This window comes from Paroedura picta, chromosome 9, assembly GCF_049243985.1.
Source record: "Paroedura picta isolate Pp20150507F chromosome 9, Ppicta_v3.0, whole genome shotgun sequence".
Lineage (NCBI taxonomy): Eukaryota > Metazoa > Chordata > Lepidosauria > Squamata > Gekkonidae > Paroedura > Paroedura picta.
The window spans coordinates 68,874,884-68,899,539 of NC_135377.1; the positions used below are offsets into that span (position 1 = coordinate 68,874,884).

Sequence of the window (24,656 nt, forward strand, 5' to 3'; positions counted from 1 at the left end):
ATAACAATCCCTAACACCCCAGAGGCGTTCAATCTAAGCCCACCCCTACCCACTTCCCATAGCTCAACCCCCCTCTCCGTCCTGTGGCTCAGGGACCATGGGAGGTCAGCATGTCTTCCTAGCTGAAACAAGGAGGCAGCTATAGATCTTAGTAAAGAAGGTCTCAACCAGATACCTGGCGGAAGAGCTGTGTCTTGCAGGCCCTGCGGAACTGCAAGAGCTCCTGCAGGGCCCCTAGCTCTTCCAGGAGCTCATTCCACCAGGACTTCCTTTGAGAATTTGTTAAGGCGAAAGTCGTTTTATTTAAAATTGTACATGTCGGCTTTACACGCTACCTGTAGATCTAATCGTTTGGAGCTGTGAACAAAAGAAATGTCATTACAGTGATTAACTTTTTCCTTTTTCTCCCTTCCTTCTCATTCCAGAGCGACTTGCGGAGGATTGTGTTCACAGGGAGATGATTCCTCATGAAGTTTCTGGATCCCCTTCAGAAATCCAATGTGACTTTCTGCTTAGCAGACTGAAATCAGAACCAGCCAGGCAGTGAAGCCACGGGAGTGGAGGGCAGGGGACAGTGAACAATGAAATCCAACCAGGAGAGAAGCAATGAATGCCTGCCGCCTAAGAAGCGAGAAATCCCCTCCACGAGCCTGCCGTCCGAGGTGAAGCCATTAGTCCTGGCCACGGAGAACCACCGTGCAGATAATTTAACATGGCTCTCAAGCACAGCCAGCAGCCAGAGCAGCACGAGTGGACGGAACAGGCCTGGAGGGAGTTTGGTGGAGGCTGGTTCACAGCAGGGAATAGGTTTACACAAATCGCTGTCTACGGGAATCGATTATTCCCCACCAAATGCTCCTCGGTCTGTTCCAGCCACCACAACACTTCCCACCGTGTACCCGCCTGCGCTCACGCAGGCAGGGACGCCTGTATCCCCGGTGCAGTACACGCACCTGCAGCACACTTTCCAGTTTGTCGGGCCTCCATATAGCGGACCATATGCCGGATTCATCCCGTCCCCGTTGATTTCCCCTACAGCCAACTCTGCGACTGGCACGGCAGCCTCTGCCGCTGCTGTCGCAACCACTCCGTCCCAGCGTTCCCAGCTGGAGGCTTATTCCACTTTGCTGTCCTGCATGAGCCAACAAGGGCACAAAGCTGAGCAGCATCTAGTAAGGACCCCCGGATTGATCACAGCAGGGTCTCCACCACCGACCCAGCAAAACCAATATGTCCACATTTCCAGCTCTCCCCAGAGCGCCGTCAGAAATGTTTCTCCTCCGGCCATCCCAGTCCATTTGCATCCCCACCAGACAGTGATCCCCCACACGTTCACCCTCGGCCCCTCCTCCCAAGTGTTGGTGCAATATACGGACTCTGGAGGCCATTTTGTCACCAGGGAGTCCGCCAAGAAGTCCGAGAGCAGCAGGCTGCAGGCTATGCAAGTGAAAGAAATGCTCAATGGGGAAATGGAGAAGAGCAGGCGGTACGGCATCTCACCGTCCTCAGACGTGACTCTCGTCAAATCCGGCAATAAACCATCTCATCATTATGAGGCCAGGCACGTGGTGGTCCACTCGGGTCCTGCGGATTACGTCTCACGGGATTCCTCCGGTGTCCGGTCCTCCGTAATGGTCATCCCCAACAGCAGCACACCGACTGCAGATATGGAGGTCCAGCAGGCGACCAACCGAGAAACACCTCCTTCTGCTATCAACGAAAAGGGAAGTTTGCATTTAGGGAAAACAGCCCACCGTTCTTATGCTTTATCTCCGCAGCAGACTATGGGCCAGGAAGGGGTGAAAGCAGTCGCCGCTCTGTCCCCCCACACCGTCATCCAGACCACCCACAGCGCCTCGGAGCAGCTCCCGGTCGGACTGCCTGCTGCGGCGTTCTACACTGGGACTCAGCCACCGGTAATTGGCTATCTGAGCAGTCAGCAGCAAGCGTTCGGCTACCCTGGAAACCTGCCACAGCACCTGGTAATCCCTGGTACCCAGCCCCTGTTAATACCAGTTGGCAGCGCAGACATCGACTCTTCAGGGGTCCCGCCAGCTATAGCCACTTCATCTCCCCAGCTGGCGGCAGTGCCTCACACGTTTGTCACGACCACCATTCCGAAAAACGAGAATTTCAGCGCCGAGTCGCTAGCAAGCCAGCCAGCTTACCAGGCAGCTGTCGTGCAGGCTCAGATTCACCTACCCCTGGTCCAGTCCTTACCTTCGTCCGCAGCCGCTCCTCCCACACTGCCTCCTTACTTCATGAAAGGGTCAATCATCCAGTTGGCCAACGGAGAGCTGAAGAAGGTAGAAGATTTGAAAACTGAGGACTTTATACAAAGTGCAGAAATCAGCGGGGATCTGAAAATAGACTCCAGCACTGTAGAACGGATTGACGACAGCCATAATCCGGGCATTGCCATGATACAGTTCGCCGTTGGAGAGCACCGAGCACAGGTAGCGACTAGTGAGACTGGGGAGGTGAGGGGAAAGGGGGAGCGGTGCTTGCGGTTTTTAGCTTTTAGGAGGAGGAGGAGGAGACCTAACAGGCGGGGAGAGGAGGCGGAAGGCACTTGACCAAGTTGCACCAATAGCAACACAAGGTTTCAGTGAAACTACTTCTCTGCCGTAAAGCTTGAAGTCAGATGACGTAAAGCTTGAAGTCTGGTTAAAAGATATGCTATATAACATGTGATAGTTGTGAATGGACTGTTTCCTAATGAAGAAAGATGTTAAGAAACTGGAGCATGTCCAGAGGAAGGCTACGAAGCTGGTCAGGGGTCTGGAGACAAAGTCGTACGAAGAAAGGTGGAGGGAGCTTGGTCTGTTTAGCCTGGAGAGAACATGACTAAGGTGATAAGATAGCCATCTTCAAATACCTGAAGGGCTGTCATATAGAAGATGTAGCAGAGTTGTTTTCTGTTGCCCCAGAGGGTCAGACCAGAAATAATGGGTTGAAATTAATTGAAAATAATTTTTTGCTAAACATCCAGAAGAAGTTCCAGACAGAGCGGTTCCTCAATGGAATAGACTTCCACAGGAGGTGGTGGGTTCTCCCTTCTTTGGAAGTTTTTAAGCAGAGACTAGCTGTCTGACAGAAATGCTCATTTTATGAATTTAGGCTGATTGTGAGTGCATGTGGCAGTGGATGGGATGTGCCAGTGTTTGTCTCTTGTGGCCCTTTCTTGCATGCCTAGGGAATTGCTAATTGCCACTGTGGGATGGTAGGTGAATTTCCTCCAGGCCAGGCTGGATTCTGGAGATGCTTGGTGGAGGGATCACTTCGGCATGAAATTGGGATCACTGTGGGTGAGCAGGTAGTTAGGAGTTCCTGCATTGTGCAAGGGGTTGGTCTAGATAACCCTGGAGGTACCTTACAACTCTATGATTCTAATACAGTATATTTCAGCAGCTGTGGGGAGGGGGGAGGCAGGCAAAGAGTGGAAGATCTTAATCCTTGGTGGACATAGATCAGGAGTGCCCAAACTGTGGCTCTCCATGGACTACAATTACCATGAGCCCTTGCCAGTATGGACATATGGAGAGCCACAGTTTGGCCACGCTGTCATAGATAGCCCTCCCAGGCAAAAGGAAGTACCATTCTCCACCTGCTTCTGACCCCAGCATGTCACTTCCTGTGAGACAGGCATATTCACTCAGCCAGCTAATGGTCAAAGTGTCAGCAGGGGGCACAGTCCACAGAGCATCTTGTGGTCTGTCACTCCTGAAATCTCTGATCTCAGTAAAGAGGTTCTAATCTTTCCGTAATTGGTTTAAACACAGTTCCTCTTTTCCATTGTGCGTCCTTTTCCTCCTCCATTATATGGAGCCTTTCCCGTTTTTGACTTGCTAAATTTGTCCCATTGCTCCCATTCATTATAGAGCTGGTGTTAATTTGTCCCGTGTGTTTCTTTCAGCAGAAGGTATCACATACCTGCTTTATGATCTTGTCTCCTGGATGCCTTGTGATCTTTTTCTCAAAGCTATCTCCACTCTTCAAGCCAGGGTATTGAATCAAACTTATTAGAAGCATCTACGGGTGCAGTTTTACAGTACTAATTTAAAACCTCTCTTGTTCAGTTCTGGAGTCTGTCTGTCAAAAGCACAGGAAGGGACCAAATCCTGAAGCAGCATGGGACAGAATTGATCGGAAATAAAAATGGGACTTAAAATGCTTCCCCAAATGTACTCAAAAATGTTTCTACTCGTATGCACTTCATCATGACTTTTTAAAAAAAGTTTCCCAAAAAGGACAGGCGCATGCATTCCCAGGAATACTAGGCCCTGTGTTTGAATTAGCCCACACCCGTTTTTAATCTTATAGTGGTTTTTGTTGATGATGACAAGTTCCTATTTCTAATGGTCTTTTTCATGTCATATACGTGCATCGTGAACACCACCGAAACTCAGCAGATGCCCGTTTTCATCCTTGCTTTGCAAATACATTAGCTATGCATGGAGTTATGGTGGATGTAGCAGCTATGTGTTGCTGACATTTGCTGTCGTTACTGTGCCGTATCTTTTCATCTTATTGTGCACAGAGCTTGTTTTTCCATTCTTGATAGGCAGAACCCTTTGTGGGAGTTAATCATGTTTATAGGCTAATTGGCATGTACGCTCATATAGTAAACCTCTAGGAGGCTGGCTAGGAAGGGCCTGGAAAGAGACCTTCCAGCAGTTGTCATATAATCCGATGGAGAGGCTGCTTGTGGAGAGCCAGCGTGGTGCGGTGGTTAAAGAGCAACAGACCCTAATCTGGAGAACCAGGTTTGATTCCCCACTCCTCCTCCACATGCAGCCAGCTGGGTGACCTTGGGCCTGTCACAGTTCTCTCAGGGCTTTCTCAGCCCCACCTGCCTCACAGGGTGTCTGTTATGGGGAGAAAAGGGGAAACCGACTTTGGGATTCCTTTGGATATTGAAAAACAGGATATAAAAAACCTGCTCTTCTTCTCTTCTTCTTGTGTAACCTGCATTTACTATCCCTGAGGTCCAGATCACTGTGTTGAGGTGTGCAATGCTGCCCCCTCGTCAGCCCTGAAGCCCTGTCAGAGCAGGGCTGAGCAATTCCTTCCCCCCCTACGCTTCTTCAGATAGCCTCTGGACCCCGATCAGCTGACTCAGGGGCTTTGGAGGAGTGGGAATCCCTACCATCAGGGCCAGGCCTACTTCCTCTGGGCCCACCCATTCCTAGTGATTACTCAAGCTGACTGTTTTCCCTCTGGCCACCTGCTTCTCCTGGTGTGGCAGCACTGCCACAACCATCACTATGTCCTGGACCAGTCTTCTTGGGCTCCTATGGAACCCCTGCCAGCGGCTGTCTGTCACCTTTCCCTTGAGCCTGTTTCCAGAGACTAGGGGTGGGCTGGGCTGTGTATAATAGTTCCTAACATAGAATTTGCCTCTTTCACTGCTCTTATTAGCTGCCCACTATGACCCCAAGATCTTTTCCCTTCTCAGTCTCAGCTAGTTCTGCAAAAAGGAGAGAGGTAGTGCGGGCAAAAGATACATGGTCTGGGCACAGTGTACTTGAGAAACCATCTCTTTCTTCTTACAGCCCACACAGGGCTCTTCGCTCTGCGGGTACAAACATATTGGTGAGCCCCAACCGATGGGAAGTTTGCCTGGTGGAATGAGTTCCTGGAAGAGCTAAGGTCCCTGCCCAAACTGATTCAGTTCTGCAAGGCCTGTAAAACGGAGCTCTTCCGCCAGGCTTTTGGTTGAGGCCGTACTGATAAAAGATCTTGTCCCTCCTTTGGTGTCTACTATATTATAGTGACCATGTGTCACGAAAACAGCGGGAAGGTCCCGACAATTTGCCAAAGGTCCCACATCCCTGGCCATTGGCAGAATGTCCCGCGGCGTCTGCCACTGCTGCCGCGCTCGGGAGGCAATGATGAGCCGGGGAGGGAGGGAAGGGAGGGGGGTGCCACCGCTGCGGCAGCACATCCCGCCTTACCTCCCTCCAACTCTGGTCACTTTTTATACTATATGCAACATCAACCCTGGGGATCTGGCAGAGTGGTGGGAGGAATTGGAGGGTTTAAGGGTCTTGGGGTTGAGATTTATGTGGTCTTTTGTATTTTTCCCGTATATTTTATGTGTTGTTAGCTGTTGCCAGATGGGTAGTCCGGGAGAGCCGGCATAGAAGTATAATTAAAGAATAATATGATGGAGGGGCAGTTGTGATGGAGGTGTGAATGAAACCAGGGCGGGGGGGCTTGGATGATGTATATAAAACAGGCTTGGATGATGTGTGTTGAAATCCAGATATGTCTGTGAAGCAGTTATATTTTGCCAGGATTACTTGTAGACTGACATTCACGTTCTGTATTCTGTGCCCCTGTGTGCTCAGCCACCTTGCCTCAGTGTGGCCTATCCAAACCACAGCCTCCTGCACAGCTACTAATTAAATTTATTTTTTTTAAGCCACTGGGGGTGGGGTGAGGGTAGGTGAGAGTCTGAACATGGAACTCCCAGTGCAGATCTGAAAAGCAGGAGAAGCAATGAAGTTTAAATGTATACAAGACCAAATAGAAGGAAGAACATGCAAATTGGTGCAAGATAAAGTAAGATCTGGAAGCTCCAAAAGCAGTGGGTGGTTTGTTGCACAGACTGAAGTCACCAGGAGGAAAAGGAATGATGCATTCCTTTATAATTCAGTAGAAAACTCTCGCCACAAAAGGAGAGGGGATTTGCTTGCTGTTTCTCCTAATTCAGAGCAATTTGATAAAAGGTATATTTTTAGCTGCAGAAATCTTTGAAAACTGAAACCCTGTTTAAGCTGGCTGCACAACATGGTTCCTCTTTGAGATCCCCCTTGGTCTCCGCCCCCGTGAGCATCGCCCCTCTGCCCCAGCAGCCCGGTATGGAAGCAGCCGCCTGTAGCGTCTCCCCCTGCTTCACAGATGACCAGTGCAGCTGAAACTGGCACGGTAGGAAAGCTTCCCTTGGAGAGGCGAAGAGTGCCATCGTCTGGCAGAACGGCATGTGGCGCCCTCCATGAAAACCGTCTGGAGAAGCCTATCAAAATCTCGCTGACATCATCGTGCTTAAAATACTCCACCAGCTGCAGTTCTCACAAGGGACATTTCCAGAATTCAGATAGTGTCATGCAGAGATATGGGTTTAATTTAGGTTTTCTGTGTATTCCAAATCTACCAAGTTCCCTCTCCAGTAGCAGCTATTTTGCTGACATGGCTTCTTTGGTTTTTATTTTTCCAGATGTCTGTTTTGTGTTTGCTGTTTCTGTCGTCTGCTTAGACCACCACCAACCATGTATGTTGGCAACAGACTCTTCTATTTAGCATTACACTGAGAATGGGTACAATAAGCCAGGAAGTCCTTGGTTCAAATGCTAACTTAGGAAGAGGAACCGCTCTCCCACATGCAGCCAGCTGGATGAACTTGGACCAGTTACAGTTCTCTCAGAGCTCTCTCAGCTCAGCCTCATAGGGTTGTCTGTTGTGGGGAAAGGAAGAGAAGGTGATTGTAAGCCCCTTTGAGAGATGAGGCCTGCTTGGTGACCTTGCTGCAGTCACAATTCTATTGTAGCTCTTTCATCTGCACCTTCCTCACGGGGTGTTGAAGGGACATGAGGCCTGCTTGAGTGACCTTAGGCCGGTCTCAGTTCTCTCAGAACTCTCTCAGTTCCACCTTCCTCACAGCATGTCTGTTGTGGGGAGAGGAAGGAAAAGCAATTGTGAGCCATTTAGAGACCCCATTTGGGAAGTAAAAAGCAGGGCCTAAAAAACATAGCCCTTATTGTGATTATTATTGTTGTTGTAACCTATTCCATGTTATCTGCAGCTTGAAGATAATAACAATACTGACCAACCTTACAGGGTTGTTGTAAGCATTACCCACATAATCTATTTCAGTTGCTTTGCACAAATCAGGAGTGCCGTATGGCTCCTAAATGAGGTAACACATGCAGAACATTAAAGAGCTTTCTGGCCAGTGCAAACGCATTTCTTCGTCAAATTCTGCAACACTAAGCATCGTGCCTTGCGGTGTATATTGCCATCCTTCCAGCCCTCTGAGGTGAGCGTGGTTTTGCTTTAAAGGAGCTTTTGTTGACAAGTCACCAGTCCCTGCTTTGTAAGAGCAAGTTAGCTTGGTTGATTTATAAATAATAATAATAATACAAATTAATTTTAGCCCGCCCTTCCATGTTGCTCAGGGCAAGTAACAGCACTGTAAAACATCATACAGACATCATTAAAAGTTTAAAACATTATTAATTAAACTAAACAAATGCCCAACTAAAATTCCAGAGGGGGCGGGGTTTGGTGTCAGGAGCTGATCTTTCTATCCCTTCCCTCCTTCCCAGTGGTTAGGTCAGCATCTTTTGGGGAATGTTATTTTGAGCCCTTATGGAATAGCTCCATCTTGCAGGCCCTGTGGAACTGCTTAAAGTCCCCCAGGGCCCTGATCTCCTTTTGGGAGCACAGCCCTGGGCCCATTCCACACACATAGGATAATGCACTTTCAATGTGGTTTGGCAGCTGGATTTCCTGTGCAGAAATGGAAAATCTACTTTGGAAGTGCATTATCTATTGCGTGCAGTATAGGCCCGGGCCAGGGTCAAAAAGGCCCTGGCCAAAGCCAGTTTCACCTCTTTTGGGCTAGGGATCCTGAGCAGGTGCTGATCCAAAGATCTTCATGCTCTTGGGGAAAAGATGGTCCCATAGGTATTCCATTACCGTTAGTGCTTTAAATGTAACCCAGCACCGTGAACCTGATTTAGTCTCCAGTCTAGAGCCAATGCAGCTGGGAGATCACTGGTGTTGTATGTGCCCTTCACTGAGTCCCTGTCAGGACTCAAGCTGCTGCCTTTTGGACCTGTTGGAGTTTCTGGAGTAGTCACAAGGGCAGCCATGCGCAGAGTGAGTTGCAGAGGGAGACTAGAGGTGACCATCGCATGGATCACACTGACTAGGTTTGGCTTCAAGAGATAAGATCCATGCTGCCTCACCTGGGACTGGAGGAAAAATCTCATGGACCTAAAGGGGAAAAGCCTGTAGAAGTTCAAAACTTTGACTATTTAATTTTTTTAAATTTAATTTAATTTGTACCCCACCTTTCTCTCCAGTGGGAACCCAAAGGGGCTTCATCCTTCCCCTCTCAGTCGCACACTGTAGAAAAATTCCCTGTTCACAGAGATTCTGTCCCTGTGCTTGTGGCCAGTTAGGAACAAGTGCTACGCCGTTCCATCTATAATGCTATAAGAAGCAACTTAAGCCAGCCAATTTTAGACAGATATCCAAATCTCCCTTCAAAGGATAAAGTTAAGAAACTTCTTAATGATGAAAATCAGCAAACAACTCTATGTGCTGCTAATTTTTTTGTGGTTGCCATTAAATTGCATGGTATATATATATATGTATGTGCGTGTGCGACAATGACTTGATATTTTGCCAATGGTGTTTCAGCAATGAGTTTTAATCAAGGCAGAGCAGGAATTTAAATCTGGGTCTCCCAGATTCTAGTTCAGCTTTCGTTTCTAAAGGACTTGGCATTTTGATGACCAAAAAAGAGAGATTCCTACTCTGAGGAACTTATAACCCAAATGCTGAACAAAAAAGGAAGAGAGAAAACAGAATGGTGAGAACAAAGGCTGCTCATAGGAATATTCATGGGCACTAATGTATACCATTAGGGAGTAAGGAAAAGCTCATTAAAATCTAATATTTCTTAGATTACGAACTGCATTCCCAAAAATTCATTTGATAATTGGATGGGAGTAATCACCGCCAATCAGGAAAATTCAACTAACTACATCAGGGATTCCCAGGGGCTCCCAGCCTTCCCCTTATATCCTGGTTTAATGGATTCAGCCACAAGCTATTCCTGGCATGGCTGTTAAAGAAGGGAACTGGCTGCTTCCATTGATCTGGGGGTGGCATTCTGGCATGGTTATTGTGCATGGGAAAGGGGGCGGAGCCTGGACCCTTACTCCTGCCTCAAATCACCTCACCCCCCCCCTCCCGGCCTTCCTCATGCACAGACAACATTGATTTATTTGGGGTGGGGAATTTAAACTTCCTTTTACTAGTTTGCAGGAAAATCTGTTTAGCGTCAGCGTGTCCCTGATGGAAGCCACATTTTGCAGTGAGCAGTATAGATTATGATATGGACTTAAAATAGGGAAAATATGGTAAATCACAGGCTAACCCAGACAAGCCATAAGGAGTTCTATCTCTGGAGCTCCTAATGTTTATTATTATTCAGTTATCAAGTAGATGGAAGGCTCAGTTTGAGTTCCTCTGCATCAAGAGCAGAGGAAGGGTTTAGCTCCCCCCCCCTCCAAGAACTCCCAGCACCTGATCTGAATTGGGCCACCCCTGCACAAAGGCATATTGGTTCTTCAAGCCAACAAGTAAGTATAGGGTAGCATGAGAAAGCAGCAGTACAAGAACATTTGACTCTTACATAGAGAACCTTAAAAAAAACTGTAAGGGAGCAGGATATGTTTGTGTGATATTCAGCAACCTTCTTGTAAAGAAAAGCTGTAGTCATTTCAGATATGTACTACTCATAGATTTGCCATAATTGGAGAAACTGGGAGTGTTTATTACTGGACACGGAGAAGTGTTGTGCAGTGAATGTCCTATTTATGAAAAGAAAAGAAGCATCAAGGTTTAGTCTCCATGGATTTCAACACAGCACAAGGAGGTTGTGGTGGGAAAGCACTTTCAGGTGACCCGCCTGCTCGTAAACTGTTCAGCATTGTTCCCTCTAGCATATTATCTGATCTGGTTTTCACTCTCTCAGCATACCAGTGTCTTGCCCTTTTCCCTGGCTTAGCTTTTTATTTTTGTCAGAAAGCAGGGGGAGAAAATCACTCATCACAGATGCAGAGAGAGCTCTCCTTTGGGAATTGCGAAGAACAACATGGATTGTGTTCTCAAGTGGATGATATCATAAACTTAATTAATTTTAAATTTATTGAGGGTATTCTATAAATGTTATGAGCATTCAGATCAGAAATCATGGCTTGGATCCTATTGAATATTTCCACAGATAGAACAATTGATGTTGTTATTATTAAATTTGTAAACTTCCTTTCACCACCAAGAGGTGGCTAACAACAGCAAAAATATTAACAGACATCAATTAAAATATAATACGAATAAAGGCAGCCTACATAAACAGACCTGATTAATTAAAAGCTAAATGGGAGAGCTGTGTTTTGCAGGACCTGCAGAACTTTGGTTCCACTAGAATGGGGCCACCACAAAGAAGGCCTTCATCCTAATAGATGCCAGGTGAACATCCTGTGAAGCCAGGTGCCACAAGCAGGTTGTGGATGGACAGGTAGTTGTGAGTTCCTGCATTGTGCAGGGGGTTGGACTCGATGACACTGCAGGTACATTCCAACTCTATGATTCTATGGAGCCAAACAAGTAGTCTTGTGCTCTGAAGTGGTAAAAATAAAAACAATCCATGAATGGAAGCAAATACTACATTACTATATCATTAATTAATATATTCTCACTCTTTTCATATTCCACATATATGTACATATGTATGTGTGTGTGTATGTATATGTATGTATTAGGGGCCAAGCCCGTTGCATTCAGAAATACACCGGGTGCTGGATTGGGGGGTGGGGGGTGGAAGAACTCTACAGACAGCCTCCCCCTTCCCCCAGGACCTAGAAAGGCTGCAGGCAGCTGTTTGAGAATTCACTGGCAAGGGCAGCTCTCACACAGCAGGGATCTGCAGCCTCTGAGGGAAGTGGAAGGAGGAGGGGGTGGTCAGGGGTGGGGGATGGAAGGCGATTGGCTGGCTGCTGGATGGACAGGCAAGCCGGTTGGAGAAGAAAGCACTCAGGGGCGGGACAGCCACCCTGAGTGGGTGTTAAGAGCTGAGTGGCATTTAAGCCATGAGACACACTCCTCCTCCAAGCCCTTGCCAGAAAAATATTACGTGGAACAGATTACACACACACACACTTTTTGCCACTTCATTTAGAAACTCCACGATTAGAGATCTGAGAGTTATCTGCCCTTCTGATGCTATATTCTGTGTGTTCTTTTTATATCTGGCGTTTGACTCATCACGGGTACTTTTTACGTGGGATCCCGTCCCTGGCTTGAAACTGAGTGAATGCCATTCTGAGTAAGAAATTACCATTCAGACAAGTGAATGTGTGGGCTTAAAAGGAGTAGAAGGGGCAGGCAGCCATCCAGCAGGGTGTGTGTCAGGCGCAGCTGCAGGAGCTCCTACACACCCTTGCTTCTGTTCCAGTTCTGTAATCAACCAGAGGGGGTTGTAGACAGATTCGCTTTGCTTCAAACAGATTTGCTTTGCTTCAGACAGCTGTTCCATAGGGATGCTGCTTCCTCAGTGTTGCAGAGCACAGGTGAATTTTGGTTTTGCTGAACAGAGAAAACGAGCGCCAAACTATAAAACTCTGAATGCTTACTTGGGTGTGGCATAAGAGACCGGCGGGGCTCCCCCATCTCAGTGCAAAATACAATTTTCTCAGTGGAATAAATGTGAACCAGTGCTTGGGAACCCAGGCCTTTAAGGCACCTAGGAATCCATTTCTGTTGCCTTCTTGCTTTCCCGACCTGGATGGGCATGCCCAATCTTGGAAGCTGAAGAGGCTTATGAAATTACTCTTGCTTAGTTCTCAAGAAATGTTAACATGTACAGTAACTTTTTGTAATCCTATCCTATGGATATGCCAAAGGACAGGGTATTTTCTGACCCAGTGTGTGTGTGTGGGATAAAGGTAAAGGTAATGGTATCCCCTGTGCAAGCACCGAGTCATGTCTGACCCTTGGGGTGACGCCCTCTAGTGTTTTCATGGCAGACTCAATACGGGGTGGTTTGCCAGTGCCTTCCCCAGTCATTACCATTTACCCCCCAGCAAGCTTGGTACTCATTTTACCGACCTTGGAAGGATGGAAGGCTGAGTCAACCTTGAGCCGGCTGCTGGGATTGAACTCCCAGCCTCATGGACAGAGCTTTCAGACTGCATTTCTGCTGTCTTACCACTCTGCGCCACAAGAGGCTCACTGTGTGTGGGATACTTGGGCCTTATGTTACTTTAGATGTAATAGTATATCAAAAAAAAGGGGGGTGGGAATGTAAGTGCTTTAAGATCCCCATGAAGACTCCACATGGCATCATGAGAACAAGCACACATCTTCCCCCAGCTTAAGTGAGAGTTGTCCTTCCAGCTAGCTGAGAGTGACTCTGGGGATCTAAAAGCAGCAGAATTGGGAAAGATGGAACTTGCATGTTGTGCAGGCACATCTAGAGTTTTTGGATACCTCTCCCCATGTAAGCTACTTTAACTTGTTAAATCAGAAGAGTAAGGAGAGAGGTTTGCTTTAGCTACCTTACCTCTTTCTTGGAATGTCCAAAGCCAGTCCAGGTCTCAGAGAAACATGAGGGTGGATAGCAGCTGCAAGCTCATGCCTTTTGTAAGGACTGCCCTTGAGGAGCAGTGGGCATCAGCTTGCGCTGAAGAGGTGACCTCCTTTGGAATCAGGTTTTGACTTTTCACCTTTTAAAGACCAGCAAATGCACATTTTCAAATCCATGTCTTCCCTCTCTCCTTTTTCTCCATTTCCTCCCTCTTGCAGGTCAGCGTTGAAGTCTTGGTAGAATATCCCTTTTTTGTATTTGGACAAGGTTGGTCATCCTGCTGCCCAGAGAGAACAAGCCAGCTCTTTGATTTGTCCTGTTCCAAACTCTCCGTTGGGGACGTCTGCGTCTCCCTTACGCTCAAGAATCTGAAGAACGGCTCAGTTAAAAAGGGCCAGCCCATGGATTCAGCTAGCATCTTGCTGAAGCACTCTAAGAACGACAGTCTAACTGGCAGTAGACATAGGTATGGCGAGCAGGAAAACGGGATTGACCAGGGAGGTGCAAAGATGTCATCGGAGAATGGTGAACTCAAGTTTCCAGACAAAATAGGATTGCCTGCAACATCTCTAATCACTAAAGGGGAACCCAGCAAGTCCATGACGACTAGGAAGAGGAGGTGGTCAGCCCCCGAAACACGAAAACTAGAGAAGTCTGACGAGGAACCACCGTTGACTCTTCCGAAACCTTCTTTTATTCCTCAGGAGGTTAAGATTTGCATTGAAGGGCGATCTAATGTAGGCAAGTGAAGTCTGTGTAGGGAATGGAAATTTAGGCTATCCCTTTGTCATTTTTATCCAGATTACTGTACTGTAGGCTAAAAAAATAACCCAGTATTTACATGTTATCTTATTTTAGGTTTATGTTAATAACCTTATTGTTATAGTTGCAGCTTAATATTATGCAGGAGATTGGTGCATACTCTCCCCCCCCCCAAAAAAAAATGTTTGTTGGTGATCATTTTTACTGAGAGCTATAGAAGGGGGCAGTATTCGCTTAATCCCCACCTCTTGTGGAAGCAAATGTTGTTGACATGGCTCCTGTGTTCCCCACACTTCAAGTGGGACAAGCCTAGGCTTTCCCTCACAAGGCGAGGGGGAGGGAACTAGAGCAGGCACATGCAGTGTCACATGGATGCAGTGATGGGGGGGGGGTGCTGGCCAGTTTGGTGGTTCTCTCAACGAGCTGCTGTTGGGAGTCCAATCCAGAGACAGTAATGGAGGCTCAAGGAGATTCCAAGGCTTTGCACAATGAAACCGCCTTTTTATTTTCGGGGGAAAATGGCCACATGTTGTTCCACTTCCCCGCGCCCTTCCTCACAATGGGGACTTGTCTGCACTATTTTTTATTATTATTATTATTATTGTTCTTCTTGTTACTGCTCCTCCTCAGACTGCCACAAAGAGATTCCTTTCAGCTTGTTAGTGTAGTGATATAGCAAAGGTGTAGTAGCATCTGATTCTTGCTTTGCTGACACTGGGGATTTCCATGAAGTAGGACAGGGGTAGTCAAACTGCGGCCCTCCAGATGTCCATGGACTACAATTCCCAGGAGCCCCCTGCCAGCAAATGCTGGCAGGGGGCTCCTGGGAATTGTAGTCCATGGACATCTGGAGGGCTGCAGTTTGACTACCCCTGGAGATGGTTGGTGTAGGCTTCCAGGGGACTTCAGATGGTAGGTCTCTTTCATGTCCTCGCTGGCTCTCCCTGTCCCTTGCATTCAATGTTAGAGAAATCCACTCGAGTTTTGCCCTTCGACATTTGCTTCCACGAGGTAGAAACACGCTGCCCCCTTGGGAGAGCAAAGTTGTCTGCATTTAGGTTGCAAATCTTTGTCTTTACCTCTAGTACTGTTTTTAGTTCCTCATCATGGACAAGTAGTGCCACTTTTCCTCCCCCCCCCCTCCAAATTTCGGTGTGACACAAAAGAAGTGGATGTCGAAGATGCAAATAGAATGTCTTTAAGCACTTAAAATGCTGTTCACACGTCTTTTGCCGAGTATCCTGGCCCAACACTCAGCAAGTACTGTATCTCACTTTTAATCTCTTTGACGAGAGAGAGAGGAAAAAGCAAAAAGAAAACCAACCTCTAGTGTTCGCAACATGCGAACTAGAGTTTTTCGCGAGCAAGAAGTTGAAAGTTTTTCATGTGGTTTCAAAGGGATGAATGTGAATTATGAACTATCTGTGACAGTCATTGTCCACAAGGACTACTTAATAGGAGGCACTTTTTAAACTTTAATGCTTGAGAAAGAGTTAAAGGCATATGCGAGCTGACAGATTAATAAAGAGAATAAGAGAGAGGATAAAGGAAAGAGAAGAAAAAAATCATTATTGTCCAGTGTTTTTTTGAAAAAGATGGACTTTAAAGAACCTTGCAATTTGCACATCTTGAGTTTATCATTTGTGTGGTATTCCTGCAGTTTTTACCTAATAATTTTGGGGGAAGGGAAGGGGACTGAGAAAAAAAAAAAGCTTAAACAAATGTAGCAATTACTTAACTAACCCTGCCTGAACTCTAGGGCGTTTTGATAGGGTTAGGTTTCCTTTCAATCTTTTTTTCCTTAAATTTTCTTTCTAATGTCCTCTGTCACACAGAACCAGGACAGATTCTGAGAATTTCTTTTCAGATCCGCTGAGTTTTCCATAAGAGACATTTTGACACAGAAGCAAGTTCTGGGATTTTTTTTGTTTTTTTTTGTTTTGTTTAAATTCATTGCTATTTTATTATTGTGAATAGTACTCTTTGTTACTTCAAATAACTTCTTTTCCACTAGTAATACAATCTAGATGTCAGACTGGTACAAAACAGGACAATGGGTAGAAAATTTACCCAGTTGAGCTTTTCAGTGTTGTTGTATTATTGATGTTACTGTTCCCAGAAATCTGAAACAAAATTTAAAAGTGGATCCAGAGATCCTAACTCCTGCTGATTCTTTGGATTCCATCTTGCAACCTTCTCCAAGGAGTAGCCATTTTAAATGCCTTGGAACTACTCACAGCTGAGAGGTTTAGGGATAACTGTGTAGCCTAGCTACAATCCACTTCATGGAAGTAGCTGCAGTCATCTCTTGGGCTTTCAGATGAGGGATTCAGGATGAAAATAGTGTGGGCATTTTTCACACTTGAGGCTTAAATCACCTGCATAAATTGACCTGTAATATGGAATCAAAATCTACGCTGACATGTTCTGGCCCACATGAACAACATTTTACACATGGTACAAATATTGTGAGATGCCTGGGCGCGCTTTTGAGCAGCTCGTGTGAAAATGGCTCAAGGTTTCCATGACAGCCATGATCCACCCTTACCATGGGTTGGTGGGCCCAAATGTTCCACTTATCCAGCTTTTGCAGTAACTGGGATACAATCTGAAGGCAGGGCAAGTGAGACGGAGAGGAGCCTGTATAATAAACAGCAGCTGCCTACCCTGCTTTCTTGTCCAAGGTATCTCCGCTTGCCTTCGCATATCCGCCGTCCCCTACATGACTTTGCCCAAGGAAGTGGACATGTTCACACAGTCCTGGTACTAAAGCAAGGGACCAGCTGCTGTTGTGAAAGAGAAAGCATAGTCCAGGCTCAAGCAGTGTTTGGCTAGGAGTCCTTTACAACAGGGGTAGTCAACCTGTGGTCCTCCAGATGTTCATGAACGACAATTCCCACGAGCCCCTGCCAGCAAACGCTGGCAGGGGCTCATGGGAATTGTAGTTCATGAACATCTGGACGACCACAGGTTGACTAGTCCTGATTTACAACACAGGTCAGCATTTCTTGATCAGTGCTTTGATACTTCATGTGGTTCCACTTGCTACTTTGGGACTCTAGAAATACAGTGCCCTTTCGGATCAAGAAACCCAACATTTAAAATCAGGACAGGACTCAAAAGTGAACGGATTCCGTCAAATATTCCTCTCCTCCCCCCCCATCCGCCCTCCACTTGCTTAGCAACAGTATTTTTTTTAAAAAGAAGAAAAATAATTCTCACCTGCCCCCCAACTGTTCGTGTCTCTTTGTTACTTGAACCTTCGCTCACACCAGAACTAATCATTTTTGTACCGTTTTCTGGGGTGCACCAAAAATATTTTTTAAGTTTTGAAAAAATAGCTTGAAATCTCTCTTGAGTTTTTTTTTTTTTAATTATAACCTCTCAGTAAATTACCAAATAGCTGGGCAGGTTTCCTCCACACAATCACACTGCTTATTTAGTGCTGTAAAGTTTTCTGTGTCCCCCCCCCCCACCACCACCACCACATTTCTGCTCAAATAACTTGCTTAATCTTCCATAAACTCTGCTCAGGGCACTTTCGATTTATTGTTTATCTGAGTTTTATTTTGGCTTTTTTTTTCCATTTTAACTTTTAATGGCAAGAGGAATAGAAAGACACGGGGCAGAAATCCCTGTTTTGTTTCCATTAGTACCACTATACTTATTATACACATGCATACTAAGAGAGCCTCATACATATAAGAAAGCAGGGATTATTAAACTGACTGCATCTATAAAACTAACACTAACAAATAAATAATAATAATAATAATAATAAAGGTTGGAGCAATAGGAATGTATTTGTTCTCTGCTTGCATTGCAGACTTAGAATCCTGAAATTGTGGCTTCTGTCCAAGCATTATTCCTTTGTGTTGTGCTTCTGCTGGTTTTTTTTTTTAATAGCATGTGCAATATTTTATGTGCCAATTTAGAGTCACCCGTGTGGTGATAGCTAGATCTTTGGCCTCCCCCCCCCAAAAAAAAAAACTGTCTTAAGAAATCTACAGCCTTATATCTCTCGTTTGGTCAGTGGGAGGGACAGTATCTCTGGATGCCAACAGGTAGGGCGTACAAGGGAAGGGCTTGGCAGAGGTCCCTTGGTACCCAACAGAAAAACCAGGGTCTAGGGCAAAAATCATTAATGTTCCTTTCTTAAAAGTTATAAAGAATGGACCAGATGTTTAGGGGAAAGAGGGTTCCGTGAATACAAGGAACCTAAAAAACAGCAGTGTGCACTGTTGTATGAATGCAGACAGTCCCCCATCTAGCATTAGGATCAAATTGTGTTTTATCTATTTAACTCTTATTAAACTTCACCATTCTTAGATGAACATTCGGTGAAAGCCCGTTCTCTTCAAAGGAGCACGACACACATATCCCTGTGTCCCTTGGATGTCTAAGACGGTTCCTTTCAAGGGACGTGGATGTACCCTCAGTAGAGAGGAAGTAGATCACAAAGTGTAGTCCTAAGCAGAGTTAAGCCTTTCTGGATCAATCAGAGTCAATGGGCTTAATTCCGCTTAGCATTGCAGTATAAATTATGGCAGATATCCTGCTAGGATAATTTCCCCCCAGAAGCATTGTGAATAATGCTTTTGTGGTGGTAGTAACGCGACAGTCTTGTTTTTACACCTCACGTTTTCAAAATGATTCAAGATGAATCCATGCCTGTTGATGCCCTTTGCCCTCCTCATCAATTGGGTTGTGATTTAGGGCTTTTAAGTGCCTTTGGTTCTGTAGAAAAAGGCACCCAATTTCAAGTGAAATGTGCTAACTCTATTCCTATTTCTGGGACTGCTTTTTAAATCGCTTGCTCCCCCCGTCCCTCTCATTGATTAACGAGCAATTGCAGGCAAAAATTAACTTGGTTGTAAGGCCTCTGTCCGGTGTCCACATGGCAATATGAACTGACAGCAGTCATTTCGTTTTCCTTTGTCATTGTACCAGACCTGTTTAGTTTACAATGAAACTCATACAATCACCAATAAAATTAGTCAGGGCAAAGAAAAAAAAAAAGAACCTCTTTATAGGAATTTCTAAATAAATATATCTATATATCTATATATAAAATGACTGTTCCTCAAAGTGTTTAACTTAGACGTAATTTCAGTTTGTCTGGGCCACGCCATGGGGTTACAGAGTGTGATGTCATTTCCTTTGGATTCTCTAGGTTCTGGACAATATTATGTTACATTTTACCCTCCCCCCCACAAAAAAAATCCCTTCCAGACTTTTCCCTTCCCTTTTCTCCATTTCTGGGTAAATGCATGTCTGTTCTGCTATTTTAAGCCTGGTGTCACTGTTTAAGTTTGTAGAAGGGAGGTTTCAGATCTCAAAAGTGACACCACGACTCCTGTTTTTCCTTAAGCAAGGAACGTTTAGAAATCTTTCACACCTCTTACTCAGGGATGGGGCTGGCATATGTGTGGTACACTGATGTGACCAGAAGGAGCACTTTTATGGCTCTGGAGTAGGGATGTTCAATTCAGAGGAGACGTTTGGATTTCCTGCACGGTCATAGATTGATTACCTTCCCAGATTTATTGCATAGGTGGCAATACGCAGCAGCACAGCCAGTGCAAAACGTAGCTTTTGGTTGTGGTGAAATTTCGCTCTGTGCACAGTGGCTTGTTTTATTTTCATATGTTGCCAAGCAACGGGGGGAAATAATCATTGAGTAGGAAATGAGAATGCTTTTTTGTGTGTGTTGGTGTTTCTTCTTATTTTCAGGTATGGGTTCCCAAAACCTTTTTTTTTTTTTTTAAGATACCATATACATTCAGGCCCAGTGTTGCAAAACCTGATCTTACAAGGGAGGGGTCATTATTGGTCATTATTGTAAACCACATAGACCAGGGGTGGCCAACTGTGGCTCTCCAGACATCCATGGTCTACAATTACAATGAGCCTCTACTAGTGCTGGCAGGGGCTCATTGTAATTGTAGTCCATGGAGCTCTGGTAGGCCACAGTTTGGCCACTCCTGATGTAGATGATCCTTTTGGAAATTATATGATCTGTGCTTAAACAGGGATGTTTTACAGAATCAGAGCAACACTGACGGAGTCTGGTTAAGGCCTGCTTGTCTGTATTACTTTTGGCAGCACTGGGGTTTTAATCACTTAGGGCAGGGGTAGTCAACCTGTGGTCCTCCAGAGGTCCATGGACTACAATTCCCATGAGCCCCTGCCAGCAAACGCTGGCAGGGGCTCATGGGAATTGTAGTCCATGGACCTCTGGAGGACCACAGGTTGACTACCCCTGACTTAGGGTGCTTTCACAAATCTGCTATTTAAGGTGTCGCCACACATTATTTGCCATCGGCACTGGGCGTTTTTGAGTGCCTTGTGGCTTTTGACATCCACATGGACATCCTGTTTCAACTTTAAGGGAACACTCTGAATAGCATTATCATTTTTGCTTCAGAGCGCATCACAGGGAAGTGCTGGGCTGGGTGAGCCGATCCACAGGCATCCCTGAGGGGTGTGTGGGTGGGTGGGTGAATGCCACCCGAGCCAGCTGCTCCGTGATGTAAAAAAGTTTGCATGACTCGAGCTGCAACAATAGCAGAATAGTGAAAGCATACTTAGGGTAGGATGCTAAAGCTGAGGATCTCTGGATTCATGCTATCACAGGGTGACCCCATTGTTTCGGTGGGGCTGGAAGCCAAAGGTGCCCTTCCACATGGGGAAGTTGACTACGGAGGGGCTGTTTTAACAGCCGTGGTGCAATCAGAAATATGAGAACGGCGATAGAACTTCGGTTTGTGTTGCACAAACATTTCGACTAGCACTAGTGTACTCTGAGAACAGCGCCGGCCATAGTTTCCCTTCTGCTCACCGTTCTTTGGAGCCAACTTCCATCTTTTGCCTGTTTAAAACTATGCTAAGAAATCAGGCTTTTTTTTTTTTTGCACAAGCAGCGTCTATTAAATGATATCTGTTAATGGCAATATGTGACTTGCATTCTCTCCCCCCTCCTTTTCACCATAGGGACTAACATTGTCCAGGCTATGGGCAGACATTGTAGCAGTGGTATGAAAACAGAGGGAAACGGTTGTATCTGCCTTTTTAAAAGCAGAATACAATTAATGCTTTTATTTTTTTGGTGTTTATAGCCCTAAAGATTCCTGAAAAATAAGTGAAATGAATAGTGTCCCAAATTGTGACTGTTCTTTTTGAGAACACAGGAATACATGTTGATTTCCTTTGTAATTTCCAAGAGCAGTATTGTGGATTTTTTTTTCTGTTAATAAGGAAATTCCAAACAAATTGCACACTTCTACTCCAGAGTTCAATTTGTTTTACTTAGATGACCTCGCTTCAGACGTGTTACCTTACTGATAGGATCTTTACTTGTAGCACTATAACTTGTGGGAATATTTTTTTATGTGAACCTGATTTGATGAGAAGCTTAAAAAAAAAACCCTTTTTTGAAGCACTCACAATGGGAGGAGTACAGGTAATGTTTTTTTAAAAAAAATTGCACAAAAGAAACATGAATGTTGGAGTGATTCATTCAGTGTTCAAAGAGAGATGGATATGTTGAAACCATGTGTTGTTTGTAAAAAAAAAATTGAAATAAAGTACAAAAGCCGAGAAAGGGTGAAAGTTACATGTTTTTTGTATATAGAAAACTATCATATATAGATGATATGATTTGTATTGGCTCTGGCTAGAAAGAATTAACAGGTGTTTCCAAGGTCGGCAATGCTTACTTTTGTATTGTGGTACATGAATACCATTGTGGGCAGGGGAGAATGATTCATCATTGATACTACTGTTTGTTCCTGATTTAGTTGTAGGTCTTCGCTCTTAATAGGGAAGATGATCTACATTTTCTGCACTTCCTGTTCTTTGAAGAAAATACCAAACCCAAAGAATTTAATACTGAGCACGAAGTGTTTGTTACAAGGGATCCTAGTGACCAATAAAGAAGTAGCAAAAACCATATTGTCTCCCGTAGTTCTCCATCTCCTGGTTAAGGATACACACAGAAACCATCTCAGATGCTTTAGCAGCAATCCAGATAATTTGAGTTATGTTTCATGTAGCTTGGAATTGTGTATTACTGGCACACCAAAAATGAAAGGAATTTGGGGATACAAAGATTTCTGAGAAAGGGGCCAATTTTAGGAAATCGGTGAGCCTTCAAAGCAGAGCTCCAGAGGGGACGGCGGCTCCCTGGTGTCTGAATCCTTCTCCCCTTTCCCCGTGTAGCCTGTAACCATAGTCCACGTTTCATTTCTGGCATTTAAGAATCATGTATGGAGGGAGTAAATCTCTGTGTACAGGTGACCCCCCTTCTGGTGCAGAAACATGGCCTCTCATATAATAAAATGAAGTGCATTTGGACAATGGGTAGCATTTCTACAATAGGAATTGCAACAACTCTTTGGTTTTTCTCATCAATACCGGAAAGGACTCGAGTCTTCCACTGAGAATTAATCAGAGGCTTTATCCAGGGTTACTTTTGTTTCTGTTTGTTCGTTTTCTTTCGCTTTATTGAAGCTCTTGTTCCCTCTTCCTCAGCCATACAATAGGCGGCCATTGGAGGTGTCTATTTGCAGTAGACAATTCACTGGTGCTGGAACTGCTCTATGATGGGAATATTGCAAGTCAGTTATCCTGACGCCTGTAATCAGTGACACTGTAGAGGTCTACAGAGGACTGCGGTCAAAGGTGCCACTACCAACAAAATGACACGGGCGGTGGTGAATGAATTGTTGTAGAGCCACTCAAAGTCTGGCACAAGAAAATCTCGGCAGAACTCAGCCCTGAACACCAGACTGTGTAAGAACTAGCAGAGGTAAACCTTCTACACTTATGGAAGTTCTGGCCATCCGGAGAGTTCTTTGGGCCCTCAGTGTACATACAGGCAGCTCCCAAATGATACCTCTGTAACGAAGGGAACAATTACATTTCAAAATGTCTGCCTATGGATTTCTACCAACTAAAAACCAAAGGAGAAGCAGAATACATGCAGATATTTTATTGCCCGGACAAATGATGCTATTCCAACACACGTTGAACACTAGAAGCTGTAAGTTTGGCAGCAGAGGATTCATATTTTAATTGACTGATCTAAAATCGTTGCGACTCGTATGCTTTTAAATTTGCTTACTGGATGTAATCGGAATTCATGTGAAATGTTTGATTATTTAAGTTTATATCCAGAAGGAAGTCCTTATACCAACTTGAAGGCCAACCCTAAGGCAAAAGGTAGGGTACAAATATTTTATATAAATAAATGCTTGAAATGTGATTTTTGTTTTTGTTTTTGCCCGGACAATTAATATCTGCATTTACCCAGCTGGGCAGTTTCCCATTTGTATTTCAGAAAGCTGCTTCTCAGGGTCTCAAACTCTGTTCAGATCTAATGCTTAATTTGGGACAGGGTTCATTGGTTGGTGCTGAAAGTGGTCGTTTTTACAATAACAGACCAGCATAACCCAAGGCGCTTTACTTTCAGCTGCAGACAGGGAACTTCTGGAGTCTCCAGTCAAGAAGGGTACTAATTTTGCCAATGCGTTAAGGCATATAGCACATGCTTGTGGAAAGAAGTCTCACAAAATCATAAAGTGGTTCATGCTGGGGATTCTTCCCATTCAAATTGAAAGTTGAAAGTGACATTTCCAATGACCTGCCCGATTTTGGCGTAGGAAAAGGGGTCTCATAGCTTTACGCTGAGGTCATATTGGGCTGACATGGCCAGTACAACGGAGAAACAAGGAGGGAATAATGATTTGCACCTTATAGAAAAAAGAGAAAATTTTAAGTGCATACAGACATAGCTTTTATTGTGACAGGAGAACTTTTTTTCCATATGCGTGCATACTCTCTGTAATTCCAGTGTAAAATATTGTACTTGCACTAGCTTTTTTAAAACAAATATTAAAAAAAATGGAAGAATTCATATTCTATTTTCTAATCGTGGTGTGTCTATTTGTAGGAGACACGCGCGTCTGTTTATTGAATTTTATGGTCCCTTTCTTTGATGGTGCTTGCAGGTTTTCTAGGTAGAAATTATTTCATTATTATAATAAAACAATGTTTGATTCAAAATTTGAACAAAATTGTTTTAAAGAAATTGTCTGTATACAAGTACAAGTTTATTGTTTCAGTATACTCGTACTAATAAAATAACAGTGCCAATTGGAAATCGGCTGGTCGTCCTTGTGTATGAATTAAGCCAGGAGGGGGTGGAGGGGAGAGCATTTCTCTGTGGAAGAGGAAATCTTGTGATGCGTTGATACCTAGAATTTGTTGTACCACCCATTCGGATAGTGCAGGGGTAGTCAACCTGTGGTCCTCCAGATGTTCATGCACTACAGTTCCCATGAGCCCCTGCCAGCAAATGCTGGCAGGGGCTCATGGGAATTGTAGTCCATGAGCATCTGGAGGACCACAGGTTGACTACCCCTGGGATAGTTGGAAATCATTTTTTGGGAGGGGGGTGTTAAAGGAACACTCACTTTTTCATTTCTGCATCACAGTTGAGTGCATGCGC

General features: G+C 44.9%; 1 protein-coding gene across 9 annotated transcripts in view; it reads left to right on the forward strand.

The window, feature by feature from the left end:
* Positions 1 to 24,069, forward strand: part of ATXN1 (ataxin 1) — a 287,654-nt gene extending 263,585 nt beyond the window's left edge. For 8 of the 9 annotated variants that reach the window (XM_077353264.1, XM_077353263.1, XM_077353262.1 and 5 more), the window contains 3 exons: positions 426 to 2,456; positions 13,603 to 14,125; positions 22,679 to 24,069. In XM_077353264.1, coding sequence (XP_077209379.1) covers positions 582 to 2,456; positions 13,603 to 14,125; positions 22,679 to 22,689 — 2,409 coding nt within the window. In that variant the 5' untranslated portion in view covers positions 426 to 581 and the 3' untranslated portion in view covers positions 22,690 to 24,069. Of the gene's footprint in view, positions 1 to 425; positions 2,457 to 13,602; positions 14,909 to 22,678 lie in introns of those variants that run through there. The other variant, XM_077353271.1, reaches the window with a different exon arrangement.
* Positions 24,070 to 24,656: the final 587 nt, after the last annotated feature.